The sequence below is a fragment of the Alosa alosa genome, chromosome 24 (assembly GCF_017589495.1).
Source record: "Alosa alosa isolate M-15738 ecotype Scorff River chromosome 24, AALO_Geno_1.1, whole genome shotgun sequence".
Taxonomy (NCBI): domain Eukaryota; kingdom Metazoa; phylum Chordata; class Actinopteri; order Clupeiformes; family Clupeidae; genus Alosa; species Alosa alosa.
The window spans coordinates 1567477-1592906 of NC_063212.1; the positions used below are offsets into that span (position 1 = coordinate 1567477).

General features: G+C 41.4%; 3 protein-coding genes and 1 long non-coding RNA gene across 5 annotated transcripts in view; 3 read left to right on the forward strand and 1 right to left on the reverse strand.

Moving 5' to 3' along the window:
• LOC125289292 lies at positions 1-22587 on the reverse strand. 2 transcript variants are annotated; one of them, XR_007192616.1, is made up of 4 exons: positions 22511-22587; positions 21245-21311; positions 789-885; positions 1-385 (listed from the first exon to the last, which is right to left on the reverse strand). It is a non-coding gene; the product is annotated as an uncharacterized LOC125289292 (long non-coding RNA). The 2 variants fall into 2 exon arrangements; XR_007192615.1 differs by lacking the exon at positions 22511-22587 and adding an exon at positions 22337-22423.
• LOC125289290 (lecithin retinol acyltransferase-like) lies at positions 15999-18009 on the forward strand. Its single transcript, XM_048236039.1, has 2 exons — positions 15999-17071; positions 17598-18009. Exons 1-2 carry the CDS (start codon positions 16538-16540, stop codon positions 17748-17750), a joined length of 687 nt encoding a protein of 228 aa, XP_048091996.1. The 5' UTR covers positions 15999-16537; the 3' UTR covers positions 17751-18009.
• Positions 19583-21690, forward strand: lratb.2 (lecithin retinol acyltransferase b, tandem duplicate 2). Its single transcript, XM_048236040.1, has 2 exons — positions 19583-20125; positions 21161-21690. The coding sequence occupies exons 1-2, from the start codon at positions 19604-19606 to the stop codon at positions 21314-21316; spliced, it is 678 nt and encodes a 225-aa protein (XP_048091997.1). The 5' UTR covers positions 19583-19603; the 3' UTR covers positions 21317-21690.
• rbm46 (RNA binding motif protein 46) overlaps positions 21806-25430 on the forward strand; it is a 7039-nt gene continuing 3414 nt past the window's right edge. The window contains exons 1-3 of the mRNA XM_048236036.1: positions 21806-21909; positions 24073-24234; positions 24422-24759. Coding sequence (XP_048091993.1) covers positions 24090-24234; positions 24422-24759 — 483 coding nt within the window. The 5' untranslated portion in view covers positions 21806-21909; positions 24073-24089. The remainder of the gene's footprint in view (positions 21910-24072; positions 24235-24421; positions 24760-25430) is intronic.

Here is a 25430-nt window from a genome sequence, read left to right on the forward strand (position 1 = left end):
TCCGGTTTTATTTCTCAATGTGCATGTGCAAACAACTGGCCATGATATGAATGGCCCAGTAGCCAGTTTCCCTGATGAACTCATCCAGTTTCCCCTCAATTTGTGAGGCATCATTGGTCATCTCTTCGCCAGAGCAGTTTCATTCCTTTAACATCATCAGCATCAACATGCAACTTGTACTTCATGCCCAGTAATCTTCATTGCAGGGAAATGCTTCTGAAGTCAGAATTTTTCTGTCTTTCACTCAGAAAGACTCCCTGAGAAAGGTCAGAATGGTGGACACAGACAGACAGAAGTCTCTTCCTAAAACGCTCCACAGTATGAACACCTTGGGTAAGAGGATCCTGTAGTTCTCCTGGCATCATGCACCTTACGTAAATGCACACTGCAACACATGGATATAGAGGATTATTAAAGAAACAAAGGGGCCTGCCAGTGAACTGTGACTTAATGGGTTAGTAAGAGATTGAAAACATGTTGTTTGTGATGCCCACAGTGCTATGCACACCACTGCCTGGACCAGGGCAGCGGACGGATATTGTGGTGTAATTTGTAATTTGTCATAATACAGACTTGAAATCTGAGGACTAACACCCCTCCCCAGTATTGAAATCTAATCACTCCATTTTATCTTAACTGAACTTTCAAACACAGCTGAGACCATCTGTACTCCTGTACACACATCCTTGGACAGACAGTGCTGTGGAACAGTGGCCAAGCAGCTCATTCACAAAATGATTATTGTAAATGTAAAATGTAAATCAGGTTTCTCGGCCAAGTATACTTACCTATACAAGGAATTTGGTCTCTGCATTTATCCCATCCGTGAATTAGTGAATGTCGTATCAGATATTCAGAGATTTGATGAATATCCAAATATCTTGCCTACAATGTAACAAAAATACGCCATTATAAGTGCTGAAGTCAAAAACGTATCCCAAAAAGAAGGCGCAAAAGTCTGGCAGAGTTCCGTGTAAAATTCCTTTAATGACTACATAGCGCATAGCCTGAGTGGATCGCACGATCGCACTCCCGAACAAACATTTATACCCCTTCTTAGATGCTGACACAACATTTGGCAACTTCAAACACACAGGTGGCGTGAAAGGATCGTTGTTCGGTCTTATCTTCGCAAGTCAGCAATATTGCTGCCAAGGGTACGAACTTTTCACCGTATCACAAGTTCAGAGGTTTAAACAAAGTTCAGGGGTTTATACAGTCAACACAGGTTACACATCGTTCATGGGTTACATGTCGTTCACTCATTTTCTCTCATACTAGCTGTTCTGAGTAGAGCCCGCCTCCGATGACGTCTTTATCTCTGCAGCTGCAAGGCCAAGCAAGCAAGCTTCGCCCATCCACAGTGAGACACAAAGCGACAAAGAGAGACATAGGGATACAGAGTGCAAACAGGGTGAATTCTGGTAGAATAGCTTCAGTATGTTAATAGTATTAGTTAAATTAGTTATTTAAAATGTTATAAAAGTATGTTAGTTAGGAATAACTTCAATGTATTACTTGAATATGGTTGAGGTTATATAAATACATGCTTTACAGTTTCAAACTTGTTCTCTCATCATGACGTCTACAAACCATAGTGAATTTTATAGGTGAAGCACACACTAACCTGGATCAGTGAGCTGCCTTGCTACAGCGGCGCTCGGGGAGCAGTGAGGGGTTAGGTGCCTTGCTCAAGGGCACTTCAGCCGTTCCTACTGGTCAGGGATCAAACCGGCAACCCTCCGGTTACAAGTCTGAAGCCCTAACCAGTAGGCTACGACTGCCCCATTATGTCCATTATTAGGTGCCTGGCTGGTGAGGAGTTGAGTCTGGTAACTCTGCAGCTTTACACTTCTCAGAGTATCCCTACTGTGCTGGTGTCAATGTTATGTTAGCACTGCTGGGGTAGCCTGGAAGCCAGGCCCAATTTACCACGGCCATGACATTTGAGTTCATGGAATTCAGTCTGGAGTTGCTCCATTGAGAAGTCTATTCAGTTATTAAGTGATGCAATAGTGGGATAATAAATCTCTTTCCGGGTCCAGAGCTTTCAGAGCCGCTCGTTTTTCTCCGTACACAGCCAAATAACCCATTTTTTCTGCTATTCAGGGTAGCCTTTAAGAATTGTCATCCTACTACTCACTTTTTGCCTCAACCTAATAAAATCCTATTTTTCGCGGAAGCCTTTACTCTATACATCGGCAACATACGGCCCGGGGGCCACATCCGGCCCGTGGGCTTTCCCTGACCGGCCCGCGTAAGGTCCGTGAAAGAACAATAGTCAAGAGCCTAGCATAGAGATAATGCACGCAAATCAGTATTGTTGCTTTTATTGGGGGCCAAGCAGCGAAGCTGCGAGGACCTCATTGTGTTTCTACGTTTTCCTATTATTATTATTATATGCAATGGAAGTCAATGGCAGCCCATAGAACCGTCTGGTAAAAAGTTGGGAAATTTGGCACACTAATTGGGGACAGTCCCATGATTCATGTCACCAAGTTTCATGTCGGCAACTCGAACCCTCTAGCGCCACCAACAGGCCAAAGTTGGAAGTGTGTTCACTAATGAACTTTTGACCCGTAGGTCCGATTTTCAAAAGTCAGGTATCGTTGGAATCCTTGGACCAAGCCGAGTTCAACGCACCCTATGACGTCATTCCGCCATGATGGATTTTCCGCCATTTTGGATTTCATCAAAAACACTTTCTCTGATTCCCACCAAATTTTACACAGATCATCTTCAGACCAAGCCTCACAAAAGTTATCACTTTTCGTCTTCGGAAGTATTACCGTTCGCCCTTAACAGCCAAGCCAATCAAAATTTGCGGCGAAGCCGCCAAACAGGAAGTGAGCTCATATCTCAGCAACCCTTGCAGTCATCAAATCCAAACTTGATATATGGACTCATGACCCCATCAGGAGGACGCTCTAGAAATTTGGTGACCTTTGACCTCTAGGGGGCGCTGTAAATCAGTAACATGCCTTTTGGACTGTAGCTGCTGTTGTGCCTAGAATTACAATGTACTAGTGGTGTCTCTACAGTGGTAATACTGTGGAAGATCCTTATATCGACAGATGGCAATTCATGACATCAACATAATTGATTTGGCCGCCATATTGGATTTAATCAAAACCACTATCAAATTTCCCTAGGTCACAAATTTCATCGGATTCTCACCAAAATTGGCACAGACCATCTTCAGACCATGCCTTATCAGTGCTTTGATTTCCATAACAATTGACGGAAGCGTTTGCCCGTAGCAGCCAATCGAAATTCGTGGCGAAGCCGCCAAACAGGAAGTGAGCTCATATCTCAGCATCCGTAGCATCTATCAAAAACAATTGGTGAGCAAACTAAGTACATTGACTCCTGACCTAATTGGGAGAACACACAACCAATCTGGTAACCTTTGACCGCTAGGGGGCGCTGTAATTAGCAAAACCTTTTTTTGCCCGTAGCTGCTGAAGTGTATTATTCTGCCATGGAAGTCTATGGCAGCCCATAGAACCGTCTGGTAAAAAGTTGTGAAGTTTGGCACACTGATTAGAGACAGTCCTGTGATAAATTTCATCAAGTTTTAAGTCGGCACCTCATACACTCTAGCCCCACCAACAGGTCAAAGTTGGATGTGCGTTCACGCACCTAACCTTTGACTTGTCGCTCTGAGATTTCAAAAACCAGGTGTTGTTGGTGTCCTTGGACTAAGCTGACTTCAATGCACCCTATGATGTCAATTTCCGCCATGATGGATTTTCCGCTATATTGAATTTTATCAAAAACACTTAAAAGTTTTCATAGGTCACAAATTTTGTCCGATTGACTCCAAACTTGATGCACATCATCTTCAGAGCATATCTCACAAATGCATTGCTTTTTGTCTTTCAAACTAAAACCATTTGGCCATAATAGCCAATCGAAATTGGTGGTGAAGCCGCCAAACAGGAAATGACCTTGTAACTCAGCCAATCTTGGGTTGTTTGGCATGGAACTTGCTGTGACTGCTTAATGCTATATACCTGATGCAACCGCATTGAGTTACATGACAAATTTGGACTGCTGAACTGACTGCTTGGCCCCCTCATTGCTGCTTGCAGCTACTTGAATTTCCCCTGGGGATCAATAAAGTATCTATCTATCTATCTATCTATCTATCTATCTATATTTTTAAAAGCGATTGCTATTTGTATGCCCATACATTTGTGCGTAAACACCCTCACTGATGTGCTGGTGAATAGAATGTATGCTTCTGCGTCGACACAATGCAGTTGCCTTTAAGTCAGCGTAAACCTTTCAAAGTTTTGTGTGTCTTATGTTCATAAGCTCACCACCGCAAAGGTTGTCAGAACTAACTCCTGCTGTTTGTTGGTTTATCTAAGTGTTAATTTCAAAACGTTGGCAGATAGATAGTTTACATTCGGATAACCCCGTCATTGTAACCAAAATATGTCTGAGTTTATTTGCAAAGCAAACCACAGGTTGCTTGAAGCAGCCGGCTCAACACACAGGGCGCACAGGGTGCATCACAGTTTTGTGCATAAAGTTAAAGCAAAAACATAGCCTACATTTTTAAAATAGTTTTCTTTGTGCATGTTGATTAACTAATGACAGCCTACTATTGTCTGCTCCACATTTTCATAGTCTAATTCTGCATAGAGTTAATTTAATGATGGTAATGATTTAATGATGAAATATTGCTGAGTGTTGATGAAATGGTGGCACAGGCCTATGGTTGTACTGACTCCTTCACATTTTCATGGCCTAGCCTAATTATATAGATATTGTAGTACTTTTTTTATATCAGTCTTTGAAAACTGAAAAAAAAAAAATGTCAATGTCAAAAAATCATTTTCGAGAATGAGGATTAAATAGGACATAGATTAAATAGCCTATTGCTGTTTTTCCTTTGTCTCCCTCACATTTTCATCTGTTCTTACGAGTAGTAAACAAAACCATATGATTTACTTAATGTTATACAAGAACAGAATAGAATTGGACAGAATTGAGTTCAGACTTGAGTTCGGTATTTTGGGTCCGGCCCTCCTCAACAGTCCCAGTTTGTCATGTGGCCCCTTGGGGAAATTAGTTGCCCACCCCTGCTTTACTCTGTTGAAGTTAAGCGATTTTGTTTTACTCTTACTAAAACGGAGGTGATGGTGACAAGGTTTACAAGTTGCGGAAAAAAAAACGGTTGCGCTAGTAAATGTTTTTTGACGTTTTAACAATCGGATATGGCAGTTAAGATGTGTTTGGGCCAATCAAGTCATTTGGGCATCCTAACCATAAAAAATACTAATACTAAAAAATAACTAGATGTACCGCAGAGCGGTACACAATATGATCGCCGCCAAGTCCAGCACATTTTTTCCAGAAAAATAAATCACGCTGAAGGCCTATATGATTCTAACTGTCTCACTAAATTGCATTATCCACACTCAATTCTCACTGGTATCTGCTAGACAACAAGTACCAAAACATGATTAGTTCATAGATTTCACATGTAAAATTCATTTTATACAACCCCATCTTGCCTGTTCATAATTCTGAGAAATTCTTGTGTGCATGTGTGCGTGTACATGTTTATGTTTATGTGTGTGTGTGTGTGTGTGTGTGTGTGTGTGTGTGTGTGTGTGTGTGCGTGCTTGTGTGTGTGCCTGCGTATGTGCCTGTGTTTGTGCATGTGCATGCATGCGTGCATATGTCTACTGTGTGAGTATGTGTCATACGTATGATTACTGTGAATGTATGTGTGTGCATGTGTATCTGTTTATGCACATGTGTGCACATGGGATGGGTTAAGTATAAGTATAAGTATAAGTATAAGTATATATACTCTTTTGATCCCGTGAGGGGAAATTTGGTGTCTGCATTTTTCCCAATCCGTGAATTAGTGAAACACACTCAGCACACAGTGAACACACAGTGATGAACAAAAAAGATGACCCCTGGAGGCAAACATAAGGAAAAAATTGGTCATCCTAGGCCCTACTGTTCTCAAGATATTCACAGAAAACTGTGTCTGCCCTACCCTCCTTTCGGGGGGTCCAGTCCAGCGAGGGGGCTACAGATCAAAACGAAAAATTATGGTTCCATGCTATCCATGTGGGGTTACATGCCCACCAAGTTTTGTGTACCCCGGTCTTTCAGTGTCCCGGGAATCCTTGTTGGTGTACGGTCACTAAATGTACACATAAATTATTTTATTGTAAGGCCCCCCATGAACGAAAGTTCACAAAACTTGGCATGCATTCGGAGGGTGTCATAATGATCCTACACTTTCAATTTCGTGCAGTTTTGACCATGTCAGCCAGAGATATTGTGATGAAAACACCTAATTTTTTGCTTTTTAATTTTTAACTAGGTGGCGCTATACATGAAATAAGTGGTAATGGGATGGGTTGACATGCCCCCTTAAGACCAACATACAAAAAAAAGGTGGACCTCCTAGGCCATACGGTTCTCGAGATATTCACAGAAAACTGTCTCCGGCCACCTACAGGCCAGTTAGTTATAGTAACATAAATTAATTTATTGTGTGGCCCCTCATGAGCGGAATTCCACGAAACTTGGCATGCATTCAGAGGGTGTCATAATGATCCTACACTTCCAATTTCGTGCAGTTTTGACTATGTTAGGTCACAGATACCTGCGATTACAACACCTTATTTTTACTTTTTTGTGTTTAACTAGGTGGCGCTATACGTGAAATGAGTGGTTATGGAATGGGTTGACATGGCTCTTGAGATCAACATAAAAAAAAATGGTCCTCCTAAACCCTACGGTTCTCGAGATATTCACAGAAAACTGTGTCTGCCCTACCCTCCTTTTGGGGGGTCCAGTCCAGCGGGGGGGCTACAGATGAAAACGAAAAATGATGGTTCTATGCTATCCATGTGGGGTTACATGCCCACCAAGTTTCGTGTACCCCGGTCTTACAGTGTCCCGGGAATCCTTGACGGAAATTTGGACATGCGAAAAAGAAAAAAAGAAAAATCTGACTAAACCTATATGACCGCCGCTTCGCTGCGCAGCGGTCATAATAATCCCCTCAAACCAAATTCCCCATGACTGTACCCCAGATGAATACTGTGGTAAATGTTTGCCTCTGCTACACTAACTCCTGAAGTGAAACTAGTGGAGTCATTTAGTGGATGTGTTATCCAAGATGACTAGCATGTGAGTCACATTTGCAGTTTCAGATGTAGACATATTGGTTGACACTTCACACTGTAAACCCTCTTTTGTTCTCTAATAGGTTACAGCTGGTGGTTAAAAACTCAGATGTTTTTGTTCTCATGTCTTTTTCTCTCATGGTCATTCATGTCCTGTTTGTAGTTTTCAAGCCAGCTCACAAGAGTTTCTCTTCACAAGTTTATCATTTTGAAAATGGACACAGGCGCAACACCTGCTTCTGTTTTTGGTCTTTGCTCTGATGAACAGAATAATGAGGTGCTTGTGATGCCCCTGTAGAGTACCAGAGAGACTGTTCTATGGATGGCCGTCCACCATAAACAGAAAAAGTCGCTGGAAATGTTCGCCAGGGAGATAGCACCTGCTGGAACAGGCAGGAAACTAGCCCAGCCCCAAATAGTATTGAATTCTAGTGACTGAAAGATTCTGGAAATGGTTGAAGATGTTCTGTGGTTATGTTGTTGATTGTCATTTGAAGTCCTTTGAGGTCATGCAGCTCCTGGACTTTGTAAGAAATGGATCCAGAGTTTATGGAATGAATGTGTGATTTTAAACTATATGCAATTTAAAACTCACTAGCACACATACTCCCTCACACATATCACATTCACACACACACACACACACACACAATGGTTTTTCTGTCTCTAATATAGTCTCTCTCTCTCTCAAATGTAAATCTCTCTATCTGTCCTCTGTCTTTTACTGTTGTAGTGAGAAATTCCAGAGTGTATGTATTTTAACATTTGTTTGGATCATCGCTACCCAAGGCCTTTTGATTAAGCCAACCCAAATCGCATACATGCGTGACCTTTGTCATGCCACATGATGGGGGCGATTAATCATCGTTGATATGTTTTTCTCTTAACACAATCATTGAAGAGTGCTACTTGCTTTATCATAATGCGGGCCCCTCACGAGACAAGGTACGACTGGAGAGAGAGCTCACGTGAGGCGACGGAAGGGGGATCACTAGAAATGAATAAGCAAGACCATTTGTATTTTGTCTTTGAGTTGGTACGGTTGTAACGCTGGGATGGCCTACATTCTGTATCAACTCCCGGATTCGTTAATAAACCTCAAGTTTTTTTTTTGTCTTTGCCACTGCTCGGTTTGGACTGTCTCCACTTTGTTATGTAGTTGATTATTTTTTACACTACACTTTCCTCCTCCAGGTCTCCCATTCTGATGCCATTTTTCCTCCTCCATCCCAAAGCAGAAGTCAAGGTCTCTCTATTTATTCTACTGCCTATGTCTATTTTCCCATCTGTTTGCCCAACCAGTCCATCCAATTATCCGCCATACCATTCCTCCATCTGTCTTTTCTTTACTGTCTGTTTTTTCGTGTTGACATCCATCTCAACGGGGAGCTGGTGGACACACACACAGAAGTGACCCTCTCCGCATTTTAGGAATTTCATCACTCCCACCCTCCCATACTCATTTGACACATTTGCAGGTCACTTGACCTTTGAGACAGGGGAACTGAACCTCGGTTTTTGTGTGAACTTAATCTCCAATAGAAACCTTCCACTGTTAATTTTTAACATAACTAAAAAATGAATGAATTTTCTAAATTGCAGTGTGTACCTTATCTAAGGAGTTCCGTACACAAGGTAACTTTACCTGAGATTATGGTGCATACAATCACTCTGTGTGTGGTATGTTTAGTCTCTTAATGTTCAGTCTTGAGTTACCGTCCATCAGTGGTCTTGGACAGCTGATAGAGGGCAATATGGGACAAGCTTGTTCATTTCTTGTTGCTTGTACCACTGCATCACTGTTCATAATCCTCTTTTTCATACCGACCTAAAATAAAGAAGTTGAGAAAGACCTTAGTTAAGCTTTATCCTCAGGCTCATCATTAGCAGTTTTGTATTCATACTGTGTCTCTAATCCTTAAGCATGGTGTAAACTGTGGCAAACAAATACAGAACGATGCACAGGGGAAGGTTTGAATGTACATATGCACAAATATGACAGACATAAACACAAAAAGAGAGGAATGCCAGACAGGGCTTAACATTCTCTGGTTATAATAGATCTATTAATCTATTAATATAATAGATGGTTATATATAATGGCTTGAAATGTGCTGATAATATCACACAGAGAAATTGTCCTTGCTCGAAGCCCTGATACCCGGTACAGATGGCCAGTTGACTCCTTCTTAAAGATGTTCCAAAAACCAACCTCTCTCTGCTCTGTCAGTCTGAAGTCTGTGCAGAGTTCTCTGAGCAGGGGGAGGGGGCAGGAAAAGGGAAGGAGAGAAAGGGAAAAGCGTGGAGCGCTATTTGGAGACACGACCACAGAAATGTTCTAACAGTGAGTTCATCTGTTCTAGATCTGCCCAGCGGCCCTCACAACTATCGTCTGGAAGACTTGGCCTACGCCAGGAGCAGGGACAAAAGTGACTCTGCTAACATCAGTGAGGCGTCTTCCTGTTCCACTGCACAACCCGTCAGTTTTACTTTTTGTAAGAAATATATAATCATAGCTTGGTACACTTGGCAGATGGCTGTATTTCTGTGAAAAATCATCACACTTAGGTTCAGGAGAATTTAGTCAGCACAGAACAACCTGCTAAAATAGGCATACCATATAAATAGCCTAAATGGAAGGCATTTTAAGCACTTAAGCAAAAAAAACTATTGAAGAGTAGACGAGTGTGTGTGTGGAGGGGGGGGGGGGTGCATGTGTATGACATTAGAACAGTCAGACCAATGAAGAGCTGAAAGTGTCTCCCCTTTTTGATTATCCTTGGCATTCAGACTTGTCTCCCTGAGCCAAAATAAACATACTTAACACATCTAAATATCATTATTTGTGTGTCTTTTAAACAGTGTGTTTCCGGAGTGTTCTTCAATCATAATGGACAAACAGGATGTTAAGATTTTAGTAAGGTCACACAAAGTCCACAACCAAAACAAATCACAACTAACGGGTGTACAACTGAGACACAGTTTGCCAAAAAGCACACTTATGACTGTCTGTTAGATGTCAACATTAGAGCACTTAAAAACAACTCAAAACAGCACACAAGGCTGATTTGTTTTTTCTTTTTTCATTAGATGGGCTTGCACCAGAAGTACCATGGTATCTCAGCAACAACAAAAATGATTGCCCTATATACTGTCACAGCAATCACTGGCAAACCATGAGCAAGTTTGCCTTATTTTGATGAAACGTGTTCAGAAATCGTGTATCTGAATAACTAGGAGATGGCTATCAGGCTTTTTTGGCTTATCTTGTTCTTCACAGCCTTTGATTGGTCCTGCTAAAGTAGTGTGTTTAAAATAAGTAGTCAGGAACTACACAAAACATGTTTAATTGTTATGTAGTCTATTCTTTAGTGTTTTTTCCTTTGTAAATGTTTTGTTTGGATGTATCACAATTCAAATGGACCTAATTAAGTAGGATGTGAATAGAAATGAGATATGTTTAATGAATATGTCTACATACAGTGTGTGATGTTTTTCTAAGGAGTCATTGCGCGGCATCCCCTCTTCTACCCATACCTGAAGAAGCACCTGAGTGCCTCAGTGGTGGAGGAGTACTTCCAGCACCTCATCCAGCAGGACCACCCCCACAGGCAAGCAGTCACCAGAGCTGCGTTTAAATGGGCAAATATAGGCCAATGTTCACTATCGTTTGCAAACAGTGTTCTGTTTGCCTTGAGGTCTCCACAAATGTTTCTGAACACTCGCAAACAGTTTGAGGAGGTAGTTCTCTATGAACATACAGTGAGCTGGGCGAAGGGTTACTGTTAAAATAGAATGTTAAACACCAAATCGTTCAAATTTAACTGTTCAGAGAAAACATTCGCCGAGAGCATTTGCCACTGTTGCTGAATCTGAACACACCACAGATGAGAGCCTGTAGTCATGAGGAAGCAGAGGAGAGGCCCGGAGAGAGTTCAACTGTGTATTCAGAGGCATCAACTACAATGAAGAGGCACCAATTACACTGAAGGTCTTACTCCACAGTGTGTGTGTGTGTGTGTGTGTGTGTGTGTGTGTGTGTGTGTGTGTGTGTGTGTGTGTGTTTGTGTGTGTGTGTGTGCGCGCGCGCACACTCTTTTTTAAACACACAGAGATGTGTTTAAAAAAACAATCCAAGTTTTGTTATTTTCAACACATATTGTGTAACAATTACAACACAAACTGTGTTGTCCCTATATGGACACAGAGATGTTTTCAACACAATCATTTAAGAGTGTGTGTAAGGATCCTAATTCCCAGGCTGATGATAATCCTTTCAATCATATGTGGACTTCTGATCAGCTACTAAGTGTGGGCCTATTGTGTGCTTACTGTCACATGCTTGTCACATGTCCACAGGTGAAGTTAACTAGGAACAGGAAATGCAATGTACAGTGCATACGGAGAGTATTCACAGCGTTTCTTCCACATTTTATGTTACAGCCTTATTACAAAATGGATTAAATTATTTTATCCCCTCAAAATTCTACACATAATACCCCATAATGACAACATGAAAAAAGTTGAAAATGTATTAGAAATAAAGAACGAAAATATAATTTGTACATAAGTATTCACAGCCTTTGCTCAATGCTTTGTTGTGGCTAAATGGATTCATTGTGCTGTGAATACTTTTCGTATGTACTGTATATATGGTCACGTCCATTTGATTCACTCTAATGGTCTCACTACAACAATGGTCTCAGTCTCATTAACAACTCACCATGTGATCCCTATCAATGTAACCAATCACAAACTGGGTAGCCTATTTAAGGGAAGTTGACACAATGTTCTAGGAGTCATTCTGTAGTCAGACCTCCCACACCCCAGGTGTGTAGCCAACATCCTCTGAGCTGGGTATGTTCATTCTCTGATTGTTTCATATGATATCTTAAGTATTCCTTTAACCTGTTTTCGTAACTTTGACATTATTCATTAAGATGGACTTCTATAATGTGTTGAATGAGGAACTTGTACCTGACAAATAAATTGTTAAGCTTTGACCCGCATAGCCTTTCTGCGTTATTTGACCAATTTGTAGCCTATCTTAGGTAACGGTGTACCACAATGAATGGATTAGGATAAGTTATCCCCGCCGTAGAAGCTAATCAACTGGGAGTAGTAAGCTAAAGCATAACTGTCTACTGTAGGCTAAAGGGCGATGTAGCAATGGAAAGTTCGGAAGCGATGATCTAAATCAAGACAGCCAAACCCGAGCTCAGCCTGAACCCTCTAGCTCAGGGTTTGATAGACTGTTTAGCACACTGATGAGTATAGCAGTCCGAGACAAAACTGTAGCCTCTGTCCAGCTTTCAGACTAGGATCATTAGTTGTGCTTTTAAGGAACTGCCCGATTAAACCTGCCGAGGAAGAGACCTACAGTAGGTCTACATTATTCCTAGATATTACGAATAGTAATATAATATAATAATAATGTGTGTGTGTGTGTGTGTGTGTGTGTGTGTGTGTGTTTCTCAGGTGTGAGTTGTCAGGCATCCATGGCCTTAACTTTCTCCTCCAGAGCTCCCTAGGCAGATACACATGTGCAATCAGTGCAAACACTCAGATGCATAGATTTGTATTTAAGCTCCTAGATCCTCTCATAAACATCTTATGACAAATATCATGTCTTGTCATTAGTCATGTATTACCATGGCAGTTAATGCCTAGTAATATGATAGTGTCATTAATTAGTAAATGAACCTTCAGATTTTTAAAGGCAATAACAGCTTATGTCACAATACTAAGAGCAATATACTGTGATGATAAATAATAATATCTGACTATTTTGTGACAAACAGAACTGCTACTTATATCAAAAGATATGAACATTTGTTTGGACAGTGAACCATCATGACATCGCCTTCCTTAATCATACCGTGACGCATTGTAGCAATTACACATGTGCTGCTAATATCTACCAAATCCCCATGCCCATGATCACCCCTGTTATTTCTTGTAAGTAGATGTTCCTCTTCCACTTGTGGTAACCACTGAATGGCAATGGGCTAAATGGCATTTTGGGATCATGTTACAGTGCTGGCAAAGGAAAGAATCATTTTGGTATGATGTTGGGAGCAGTTTCAGTTATTTTGTAACTACTGAACAGAAGTGAACATATCTATAGCTTATCACAAACAGCTAGTTATGTTAATCAAGAGTTAATTGAATAGTTGGTACTAACTTGGAATAGTTAACATCAGAAACAACTGATCATTGATAACAGAAAATTCCATTCACACCTGCATTGGATTACACACAACTGCTGTTAAAAGATTACAGGATCTGAATGGCAGTTTCGGTGTGCCAGATCTGGTCTTGCTTAGCTTACTACTTTCAGTTAAACAAACAAGGCGCTGCGCTGCGGCAGTGCTACTTAGGACTATTTGGAGCAAGGGGGCTGCCAAACTCCTCAAATAAGAATACTACCTCCACCAATTACAGAGTAAACAAGTTGAAAACCAAATGATTCAAATAGACACATACTATTACCCGTTCAGAATTGGCTTACACGTTCTCTGGCAATTGTGCGGCATGTGTTTCTGGTGTCTAAAGTATGCAGATGTTTCTATCGGGCCAAACTGCATGGACCCTATGTGTTAGATCCTGGTCTTTTTTTATGGTGGTGCTTTAAATGGGGCCTCTCACACTTCAAGATGGCAGTAAACCCAAGTCTGGAGTGGAGTGATTACTTTCATCTTAATCAGGACCAGGGAGTCGATGTGTCTGTGTTCTGAAGGAATTCTAAATCATTACAAGATTACAGCATCTGATACATGTATAGAAGGCCAATCTAGTCAGTGTCTGTTACCGACTGGAACATTTTCTATCACTAAAAGACAACACTATCTTTTTGTGATGTGTTGGATTAACATTGGATTAATCTGCAGCCATGTATTGTTATGGCTCCCCCACAGCCATTCTGCTTTATTCTGCTTATGGGTTACCCATAGTTACTCAACAGCATAGCAAAGAAGATAAAACACACAGTTGCACAGGCTTTAGAACTGTGTAAAATCCAGTAAAACCAGGAATTCTATAAAACGTTCTCAAGGCACACAATTCACTTGGCTAGTAAACATCCCCCTCCCCACACACACACACACTTCCTGAGTGTTTCTTGACCTAAAAGTGACCCAACTATCATAATCGTCCAACGTTTTGGGGGTTTATAAATGCTGACTGTGCTCTTGTATAAAACATACTTTTTTCTCTCCCTGTACATGACCACACATGACCTTGTCAGACATCTGAAAACCACAGGCCCTCCTAAATTATAACCACTGCCACTGTGGTTCATCATAGTGTTCTACATTTTCAGCCAACTTAACTATGTGCTAAATTCACATTTAAAACTTTATTTTATGTGATGCTTTTGGAACTGTGCAATGGTGAAAAAATGGCATACATGTCAACATGCAGTTTAGATCAGTTTTGTCTCCTAGCTGACGTTAGTACTCACACAACAAACTTTTTGTGACTCTTTACAGTCAATTGTGAATCTATTGTGAGAACATTGTACGATGGGACAAGGAGAAAATGCATTTATCAAACAGCCAGTGATAGCTGAGGCAACAGGTAATTGTGGAACACAACGTTTTGCCATTCCCTCTATGCATTCAGCAGTGACAGTGACTAAGTACTCTCCCTCTCTGCCCTCACACTCTCACTCTCTCGCTCACAAACAAACACACACGCTCTCTCTCTCTCTCTTTCTCACTGTCTGCGAGATGTGCCATGCATGATAAATCAGATGTATTCACACCAACTCTCTTACTCTGCTCTTCCAACTCTTTCTGCCACACACACACACACACACACACACACACACACACACACACACGCACACACAGGCCATCGCAGTCACACTGAGAAACAAACTGAGAAGATAAATGTCTCCACATCCATCATCGGCTCTTTCCTGAAAGCCCCTGGGCTTCTGGGGGGTCAGTGGGGTAATCTGGCTCCCAGCGGAGCCTTAACCACACGCAGGGCGCCCATTGATACTTGGCGCAGCCCTGATCACTCCAAATGTCAATCAATGGGATGAAGGGGCTGGGATCCCTGTGGCTAAATCCTCTTAAATCAAGTCAACCCATTATCTGTCTTTTGCCTCTGAGAGGAATCTGAGTTTGCCTTAATGGCTTGCTGGTCATTGAATGGTGCAAACTGAGGGTGATTCAGCTGACACTTTTTTGGCGATGTCAACTTCAGTGCAAGTGTGTAGTAATGGTTTTGGTCCGTACTTTGTCCAGGAGTTTTAACTTTAGAGAGTAGGCTAAGGCTCTATCCACTGTTTTATCCTGTTTTGTAGTTATCCACTAAATATCATGCACTATGTAGCGAATGAGTGGATTTTCTGAACACATTATTTATTTTATTTGACTTTACCCAGTTGCAACCCAGATGGACGAGTGCAGAAAATCTGATGTTGCTAGATGCAGGTATAGCTTTCTGATCATCTACGGGAAAGAGCAAACCGGTGTGCCAGTTACAGTGCACAGTGGTGTGTTGTAAAAAGGATGTGATTGGTTGCCATCATTACTGTTTAATTTATCTCTATACTTTAGTGTAGTTTACAGTTTACTTAGAATTTGTTTGTATTGTTCTGTATTTTTCCCCGATTTTAACACTTCCCTGCATATCACAGTTTTATTCATTCAATACCTGAATATTCTGTGTTATTGTCTGTGTTTAATTGAGTGCAGGTGTGGCCAATGGGCTTATTGGGAGCAACGCCCACTTCTTGCTAGTTGTAAAGGGGTCAGTTGTACTCGTGCCAGTTGGGATGTAATTGATGCCACATGGCCGCAGCGAAACCATCCGACCACAGGCAAACAAATAGTCCGCCAAAAAATCCTGCAACGGCAGTTTTTTTTCCCCATTCCTAGAGTCTGTCCTCTGGTTGTTCCCAGTCCTTCGCCAACCAAGAAACTGAGTCAGGGCAACTTTAAGATTCTTGAAGAGGCAGGTCACCTTTAAACTCCCCATCTCAATTACGCGCCATCGATTTGTGGCTATTTTGGAATATTTGCCTTTCACCTATTTGTGTTAGAAACAAGATGTTTGCCGGTGAAATCATTTAGGTAACATGCACCTCCAAAAAACATTCTTCCCGCAATGTCTTCGGTGGCGTCAGATGAACTGCGGCTGAAGGCGGCAAGCGAGGTCATGACACGCACAACTGTTGCGCTTTGGCATTCGCATGTGCGCTATAAAACCGCTACAAGTAACACTTCTCGTTTCACGGAGTCCATCCAATGGCCTCTCCACTGATGACGTGATGTCATCTCCTACCCCCACGGCAACAAGATGCGCTTCTGAAACTTGAGTGAGAACACTGCCGGCTGCGTGGCTGCGAAAGACTCATGATGCTAGACTCGCTGACTTATCTCCTGGAGAGAGTTTTTATGCTCGCGCATTTTAACATTTTTAGTCTGATCCCTTCAGAAAAAGAGAAGCCCGAAAAGTGTTGTGAAGCCTCTACCCGGGTGCTGCAGAGAGGGGATCTTCTGGAGGTCCCTCGCACTTTATTTACCCATTTCGGAATCTATTTGGGGGACAACAAAGTCGCACATTTAATACCGGATATTATGCCCGTGCTGACGAGCGATACGCGTCAAATACAGAAAATGGTAACGAACAAGAGATTGCTGTTGGGAGTGCTTTGTAAGAAGGCTACTGTTCGGGTCGATTCGGTCGAGGACTTTGCGTATGGTTCACCTATCCTAATTAACAGCATGGACCACAGCATGAAAGAAAGGCCGTTAGCTAACGAAGAAGTTGCCGGCAGAGCAGAAATGCTTATTGATAAAGTTCCATACAGCTTGATGTGGAACAATTGCGAGCATTTTGTTACCTATTGCAGGTACGGATCAGCCGTAAGTTTACAAACAGAAAAGGTAAGTAAAGTCTCTATTCGGTCACATATAATTGTTGCTTTTAAATCCCTGCTTTTGTTGTGGCTGGAACAGTCCTGCTCAGTGTACAGTCCTGCCTGTATAGCCTATTTTATCTTTGGTGTGTCAACCTTTACAAAGGGGCGCCAACCTATTCACATATCAGTGGGTCTATCTCAAAGTGTGTGTCAGTAGGGCATTTCACTCGTAATACATTTTTAGCATGCGCATCCAACTTTGCCTGCGTCAAAGCGCATTCAGTGTCGTTCATTCAAATGCATGAGTAACCTAATTGGCCTTATTAGAGCGTTTTGTTCAGTGATGGACGACACTTGAGCAAGGCAAGGCGTTTGAGGCTTTTACACACAGCCATGCTGATGGAAAATCTGGGTCACCCACAACAGGGCGCCCTTTTCAGCGTTTGGCAGTAGCCTATAGCACAAGTGAACGGAATTATGCAACCCAGGTCCTGTCTCTTAAAAAGTTGTTGTTTACCGCCTGTCTCCCTCTTTTATGTGTTCTCTCTTAGTTCCTAGAGTTCCTGAAGTCCATTATTCGGGACCAGAGGAGTGTCCTTCTCACAGCTTTCTTGGGACTTGTGTCCATTGGTTGCGTGGGAATTGCGCCTGCCACAACTCTCCCAGCTCTCCTTATCCCATTCACATTATGGATGGCGAGTTAATAGACTTGTTTCAAGTCATAATGTAAATGCTTCCATGAAGAGAATGTGTACATAGGTGAACAATGAATGAAGTTATGTTTGACGCACTACATGAGCATGACTTGTAGTTATGAATAGTAGGCTACAGAGTAAAAATGTGTATTACAATTGTTTAGACTGAACTAAACTTGTAACCTGATGTACACAGTCTGTTATTTTTTTATGTATTTTCTCCACTGGTTATATTTTGTCTTTTTTTAATTAAAATACAGTTTATACAGTTTGTTGTAATGGAATGTGTTAAGCAAATGCCAGTTGGGAATACCACACAACAAGAATTTTGCAAAAAGCCTCAATTTTGAATCCACTTTTCACTCTGCTTTGTACGACTTTTCATATGGAAGAAAATTCCCTCACTGTGACTATACACCTCAACTGAAATGTCAAAACAGTGACTATGTATATATTATGGTGGGGATAAACACACATAACCTATTTATACAGTAGCCTATCTTGTGTTATTAAATCACCTGATCAATTCAGTGATAATTCACCAGTTACCAATTTGCCATCAGCCACTCAGCTTCACTAAGGTGATAGAATTGCACACCAGAGAAAGACATTGTCAAGACGCACAGTCTCTGTGACACAAGAAGGGCAAATGTGATATTATACAGGAATGATACTTCAATATGATGAACTATCCCTTTAATGAATTCCATATTTATTTTTTTTTCAAAAAAGGGTGCGCAACTAGCTACAGTGTCCATACCACATTTGGGTCTAAGTGCCCAAGGGGCCCCTTGGGTTGAGGCCAACCCATGTCATTTTCCGATCCCACAAGAAGTCTCCCACTCACTTCTTGTCACTCTCTTCACTGTTACTTCTTGGAGAAGGCATAAAAGCCTACTTGAGATTGAGAAAAAAGATTCATAATTTAATACTACTTCACTCAATAAACTGAGTCACAAAACATTCAAAGACTTGAGGATGAAGACGAATAATATAACGTGTTTTGTCTCCTTCAAAGAACCTGATTTCTAAAGTTCTTGTCCCATGTACTGTATATCTGGGGCTGATGGGACAATAAGTATATGAGTCACATGCATAGTGACACCGGATCCTTGATGGTTTGATAACACTATTACAATGAGTAAGCAATTGCCACGTTAGAGCTGGTGGGTTTATGTGTGTGCATGGACCTTATTATGTGCATGTAGGTTTGTGTCCACTGCACTGTCAAAGCCTCACCACAGACTAATTAGTTTGGTTGGTGTACTCTGAGTCAGTACTATTCACCCCTCTCCTCCCTCCACATAACTATGCAAAACCACAGGAAGAGGCTGAAACAAACACAACCAGGGCTGCTCACTTCCCATCAGTGTTCAAACATTAGTGGCATTCTGAACAAGAATTTATGAACAAGAGCAAAGTCCACAATTATACAATTTGTGAGGCAGGTCCAAAAAATGCTAAATTTAAAGGTTTTAGGAAAATGCTTTCACCCTGAAGTATTGCACCACAAAACCCAATGTGAAGTAAAACATGGATTATAGTCTATAATTATCTTGCCCTTTTTGCTTTGTGAAATGAGAACAACTCTCAGACAGATTTGGTGCTAGAGAAAAAAAGCTGTGAGCAAATGGTGTGAATGGAGTAAAATGGCATTGTGAAACTCCTGCATTGTTCTAAAAGAGCCCATGTGATTGACCAAAGCCCATATGGTTTCACTGTTTGTCCTGCCAGAAAATGTCGTCGTCGCCGTTCGTCTAATCCGGCCCTCCCCTCGCTTAGCCAACTTTCCTCACAAATAAATACCCGCGCTTCCAAGGTGCTGGAGGCCACAATCTTGATTGTTACCCCCCAGCTGGAGGATGGCTCTGCTGCAGGCTCTGAGCGTGTTCTTCCTCACCATGACTACCACCACCAAGCAGGAGCAAGAGGAGGTCATTGTCAAGGACAAGAAGCGCAAGTATGACATCTCGCTCTACAAGAGGGGTGACCTACTGGAGGTACCCCGCACCATGTTCACACATTTCGGAATCTACCTGGGAAATGACCGTGTCGGCCACCTGATCCCTGACATCCTACCCCTCTTCACGTCCGACCGGAGCAGCATTGACACCATGGTGACCAACCTGCGGCTCATCCTGGGCGCCATCACCAAGGTGGCCAGTGTGCGCGTGGACTCGGTGGAGGACTTCGCCTATGGGGGCGACATCCTCATCAACCCCATGGACGGAGTGTGCAGCCGGCAGCCCTACGATGGGGAGGAAGTGGCCCGCCGGGCGGAGAAGCTGATAGGGCCAGTGAGCTACAGCCTCCTGTGGTACAACTGCGAGCATTACGTCATGTACTGCCGCTACGGGACTAACATGAGCTTCCAGACCTTCCAGGTAAGAGGAGGAGGGGAGCACGCACGGCAGGGTTGTGCACAATTCGAATTGCAATTCTGCTTCCTGTTTGCTACCTCAATTGAAATGCAAGTGAAATTCAAGAATTTAATTGGAACTTAATAGCCAGTTTCAATTCAATTCTGGAATTTTGCACAAGCCTGACGCACGGGTCACAGTGATGTTTTGAGTGCCACTAAAATTCTCAAGTCTCACTCTGAGTCTGTAAAACTATACACAATGAAACTAAGTATGGATTTAACACAGGCGGTCCTTATCTTAACTAATTCCTTGTTGTCCTGAATAAAGAAATGTGGCTTAGCAAATTTCTGTTTTCTTTCCAAGTATTATCATAGTCTCAGAAAGGTTTAAGTTCCCATGAACTACATTTACAAAGAAAAAATCCAAGTCACACCCTCGCATGTGTGGTGAAATATCTTTTCCTGGAAAAGCTTCAATGTTTGCCTGAGGTGAATTAAGTTTAGCTTTACATGGGTTTTGTAATGCTGTAGGATATGCGTCAGCCAACCAGACTCAGCCTCTATTGCTGCAACTGCACTAAAAGAAAAAAATCCCCCTGGCTCTTATGTGCAATTAGAGTAGGCTAACAAAGCAGAATTTCTTCCACTGTAAGGCCTAATATAACATTATACATGAACATATGTCATGTATTATGTAACATGTACATTCAATTTACTCTGCAATTATAGACAAAAGCAACACAAATGTGAGGGAATGAACTCTGTGAGCTATCAGTGAGTTGGTGTCAATGGATTTGAGTGAAAATGTAGTATATTTTCCAATTATTTTTCACACAAAAAGGATTCTCTATTTTATCATTTCCAAGACTAAAATCAAATATCAGGCCTACAATATCTACAATAGTTTATATTTCCAGATGTTAGAAAACTGTTCTGTAGTGGTCATGCAATCTGCCTCAGCTCTTTGTCTCCACCTAATGGCGTATCATAAATAAATCCCCACCTTACTTCTCTTACTTCTCTTGCACTCAACTATTCCTTTCTCTTTCCTTGTCAGTTCTGTAAAGCTGTACGGAAGATCTTCTGCAGTAAGAGGTTCTCTCTCGTGAGTGCATTAATCGGTGTGGCCATCATGTTTTACCTCCAAACGGATCCATTTTACACTCTGCTCCCCACCTTCTTCATCTCCTTCCACATCTGGATGGCCTCTTGAATCCACATCACAACCCGGCGATGGAAAAGACCAGTATAAAAAACTCAAAGTCAGATAAATATCTTGGAGTCAAGCCATGGTTTCAGGTGTACATTACTATCATTGCCTTTACCTGACAATTGACAATCTACATCTACTGCATCTAGCCTACTGCAAACTAGTGGCCTTGGCTATATGGTGGTTGTTTTCCAGTGTAATTGACAGATAAACCTTACAAACACAAAAATGTAAAATATCAAAATGTTTCTTTTTTGTTTAGAGCATGCTCCTCACTGGAAAGGCTCTGCATGAAAGTTGAATGTAAATATAAGTACTAAGTTAATTTTCTTCTGTATTATGTCTGTTTAATATGCATTAAAACGTTTGGTGTTGTGGATCGGTGTAGTATCTAAGAATGTTGGCAATTTATCATTATGGCCTGAATGTAAACGAACCACTGTAACCGGCTTGAGGTGAGGGGGAGGGGGAGGGGTTGTGGCTTTGATTGTGGTTCATCCTTGAACTCCAGCGCAAGTAGAATAGCTGCTATGCAAGTCTGAGAGAATCTTGTCAGCAGCCAGACTTCATACTGAAAACTACTGAGGAGTTAACAGGTACTTTCAAAAACAACTCTCAACTAAATGTTCAGTAAATTTAAGGTATTTCAGCCACTTGAGTATTACCTTCAACTTATCTATGGAAACAAGCTGGTCATCAACTAAAGTTAGCTTATTTAGCTAAAAGCTATGTGAATTTACGTAGTTAGCTTGTTAGCTAATGTTAGAGCTGGACAGGGCGTGCAACTAGTCCAATTTACATAAATGAGAGATCAGAGACAGCTCTGGCTTTCGAGCTAGTTGTGGCTTTGGGTTGTAATTGAAACTGCAAAATGTTCACTAGCTGATATAACGTTATTAGTTTGAACCAATGCACAGACAAAGCCAGTGTTAAACCGTCAGTTGTCATTGCGCTAGCTACCACACCATGTTAATGTTAAAACATAAAAGAGGAGAAAAGTTGATGCATCACAATTTAACTTACATTCGTTTTACATTGTGAGAGATCAAATAAGTTACCATGATTGTCCAGTAAACATTGGTAAGTTCTATGTTGACTAATCGATCTTTAAATGAGCCACATTTATATTTCCTATCAAGCTAACAGTTAAACATTACACTTAACAAAGTGACCTAGATAACGTTAACATTGACTGACATTCTCTGAAGTTCCCGCCGAAGCTTCATGAAATCTGGCCAACCAAAAAAGTCCAGCTGCCTTGAAGTTAAAACACTGTTTCCACAGTGTTCATGATTGGAATATTATTTCCTAGGCCCTGTAAACCTCAAGAGTCGATGAAAGAGACAGATTTTCGTGCTTGAACGAAGATATATTAAAGCTCTATTTAAAAAAAAAATCTGTCTCCTGTTTTGGATTAAGGTTAGCTAACATGACATCTCAAACCGTTGCTAGCCTAACGTTAATGGTGACATTAGGTTAAAAAAAAAACCCTAACCAACATTATCCAATGCTGTTTCTGATAGGAACAGTTAACAATAGCTAGAAAAGATAATAATTATCTACATCAGTTGCCATATGGCGTGCTTGTGGGGGGTAAGAGGGTTAAGGCTGCCAGTCTTATGACGTCATTTTCTATATTTTTGATATGTTGCTGAGTATAACATAAACAGCAAAGAAAAGTGATTGATAATGACTGACTGACTATTATTGTGTTACATGCTTCAAATGTAAAGCACTTTGAGCTGCATTCTGTGTATGAAAGGTGCTATACAAATAAAGCTTTATTATTATTATTATTATTATTATTATTATTACCTGCAGAATAGAATGTTACTGGTTAATCAACATGAGTTGGAACATTGTTATGGCGCTAGGTCCAAAGGTTAGACTCTGGGTTTATATTTTATGTTTAAAAGTATTATTTCCCAGTGCTGATTCTTCTGTAGTCTCCAGCTTGTCAGTGTTGCAGGTTAGGGGAACACATTTCCCTTGAAGTAAACTATGTATATAAAGTAGGGCTGTCAATCGATTTAAAATAATCTAATTAATTACATACTCTGTGATTAATTAATCTAAATGAATCGCATATATAATTTTTGCTATGAAAGTATTTTAAATATTTAAATTCAAATGAATCATTGAATAATCAGCATTAGTGACATTAAAGTTCAAAAACTCTTTTATTATTATTTTCACTGTTCAAATAATTGCCATAATAATCAATGATATGACCTAATATGCTGAGGAAATGAATTCAAATTTTCACATACAAATTCAATTTTTTCACATACAAGGCATTTCAGGCCACAGATATAACCTAGGGGACACAATGGAAATTAATTAACACTCCCCTCAATGTCAACACTTATTTCTTTGCATTGATGTGCGACTATAGAGTTGATGAACAACGAAGATATGCAAATTCCTTACTGCAGACATTGCAGAGGACTTTATTTTCAACACTTTATTTTTTATCAGGCCATTTTTTAAAAGTAAATGTTCCAATCAATGATCCAGGCAGCACGTTTTCTTCTCTCCTTCATTTTACAGTCTAATTTTTACTGACTAGAATGGCTCGGGGTCAAAGGTCATACGGAATCGATTAATCTGCACTAATTTTTTTTAATCAGTTATTTTTTCTCAAATTAATTAATCGAAATTAATCAGTTATTTTGACAGCCCTAATATAAAGTACCCATAGGTGTTCCCAGGCTCCAGAAACATAATGATACACTTGGGATTTGTTACTACATCCACAGTCAATTAATAAGAAGCCATGGATGACTCTAACGGAACCATGGGCGGAGAAGAAAGCCGATTGGAGAGCCCAAATGAAGCAGCCCTTTTAGCCCTGCTGGAGAAGACTGGCTACAGTATGGTTCAGGAGAATGGCCAAAGGAAGTTTGGTGGTCCACCTCCAGGTACAGGGAGCACCTTATTGGTAGATGCAACTTATCCCAAACAACAAAGAGGAAACACCCTCAGCCAAGATTCTTTATAGAGGCCCTACATGTAATTGAAGGGTACTTTCTTAGTTAGCTGAGTTGGGACCCAATTTTTGAAAGTGGAACTAATTATTTAATGACTAATTACTGTGTGTGCTTGCAGGTTGGGATGGGCCGCCTCCTCCTCGGGGCTGCGAGGTGTTTGTGGGCAAGATCCCGCGGGACATGTACGAGGATGAGCTGGTGCCAGTGTTTGAGCGTGCTGGACGCATCTATGAGTTCCGCCTGATGATGGAGTTCAGTGGCGAGAACCGCGGCTACGCCTTCGTCATGTACACGACCCGCGAGGCGGCCCAGCGCGCCATCCAGCTGCTCGACAACCACGAGATACGACCTGGCAAGTTCATCGGTGTATGCGTGAGCCTGGACAACTGCCGCCTGTTCATTGGCTCCATCCCTAAGGACAAACGCAGGGAGGAGATCCAGGAGGAGATGATGAAGGTTAGCACCATCTGCATCATCACCATTAGCCTCATGTGTATAATCGTTTTCTAGCACAACTGTTCTAGCACAATTGTGTCCTAATGCTGCGGTAACTGTTGTTGCACATAGTAATAGTGTAGTTCAAAGTTATACCATTCCTTAAGAAGTCTGCCTTTTTTGCGTTTTTGAGATGTGCAACACTTGGTGTTTGATACTAACAGTAAATCTCCAGTCAGGCCTCCTTGGCCTCCTCAGGTGTAAATGTAAATGTTAGTTTTCATCTACCCAATCAGAGACATCATTTAATGGCATGGCTGTCACGTCCCAGTCTAGGGGTTCTATGGGACATGAGCAAATGATAGGAGACGGCCAAAAACTACTGCGCATCAACTGAGTCGGCCAAAAACTACTGAGCTAAACTAAAATCAATCGGCCAAAAACTACTGAGCATCAATGCAAAAATATTTATTTACAAAAATATAAGAAAAGGTATTATAGAACAAAAACTAAGGCTGCAACAAAAGTCCAAAACGAAAGGCCTCGAACACAAGCCCAGGCAATCACCAGCCTTTTCCCGGACTCTTACTCCGAGAGCAGGCAGGATCGACGGAGACAGAACTGCTGGAACACGTGGCTTGCGCTAAGCAGCGTAGCGGGGCATGGCAGCGGCAACCCCAACCAAAATCCCG

Bases quoted from the DNA above. Each gene is read 5' to 3' on its own strand.
- LOC125289290 (XM_048236039.1), top strand. From the start codon at position 16,538: ATGATGCTAGACTCGCTGACTTATCTCCTGGAGAGAGTTTTTATGCTC. The intron at 17,072-17,597 runs GTAAGTAAAGTC...GTTCTCTCTTAG, and splicing joins TAAGTTTACAAACAGAAAAG to TTCCTAGAGTTCCTGAAGTC.
- lratb.2 (XM_048236040.1), top strand. From the start codon at position 19,604: ATGGCTCTGCTGCAGGCTCTGAGCGTGTTCTTCCTCACCATGACTACC. The intron at 20,126-21,160 runs GTAAGAGGAGGA...TTTCCTTGTCAG, and splicing joins TGAGCTTCCAGACCTTCCAG to TTCTGTAAAGCTGTACGGAA.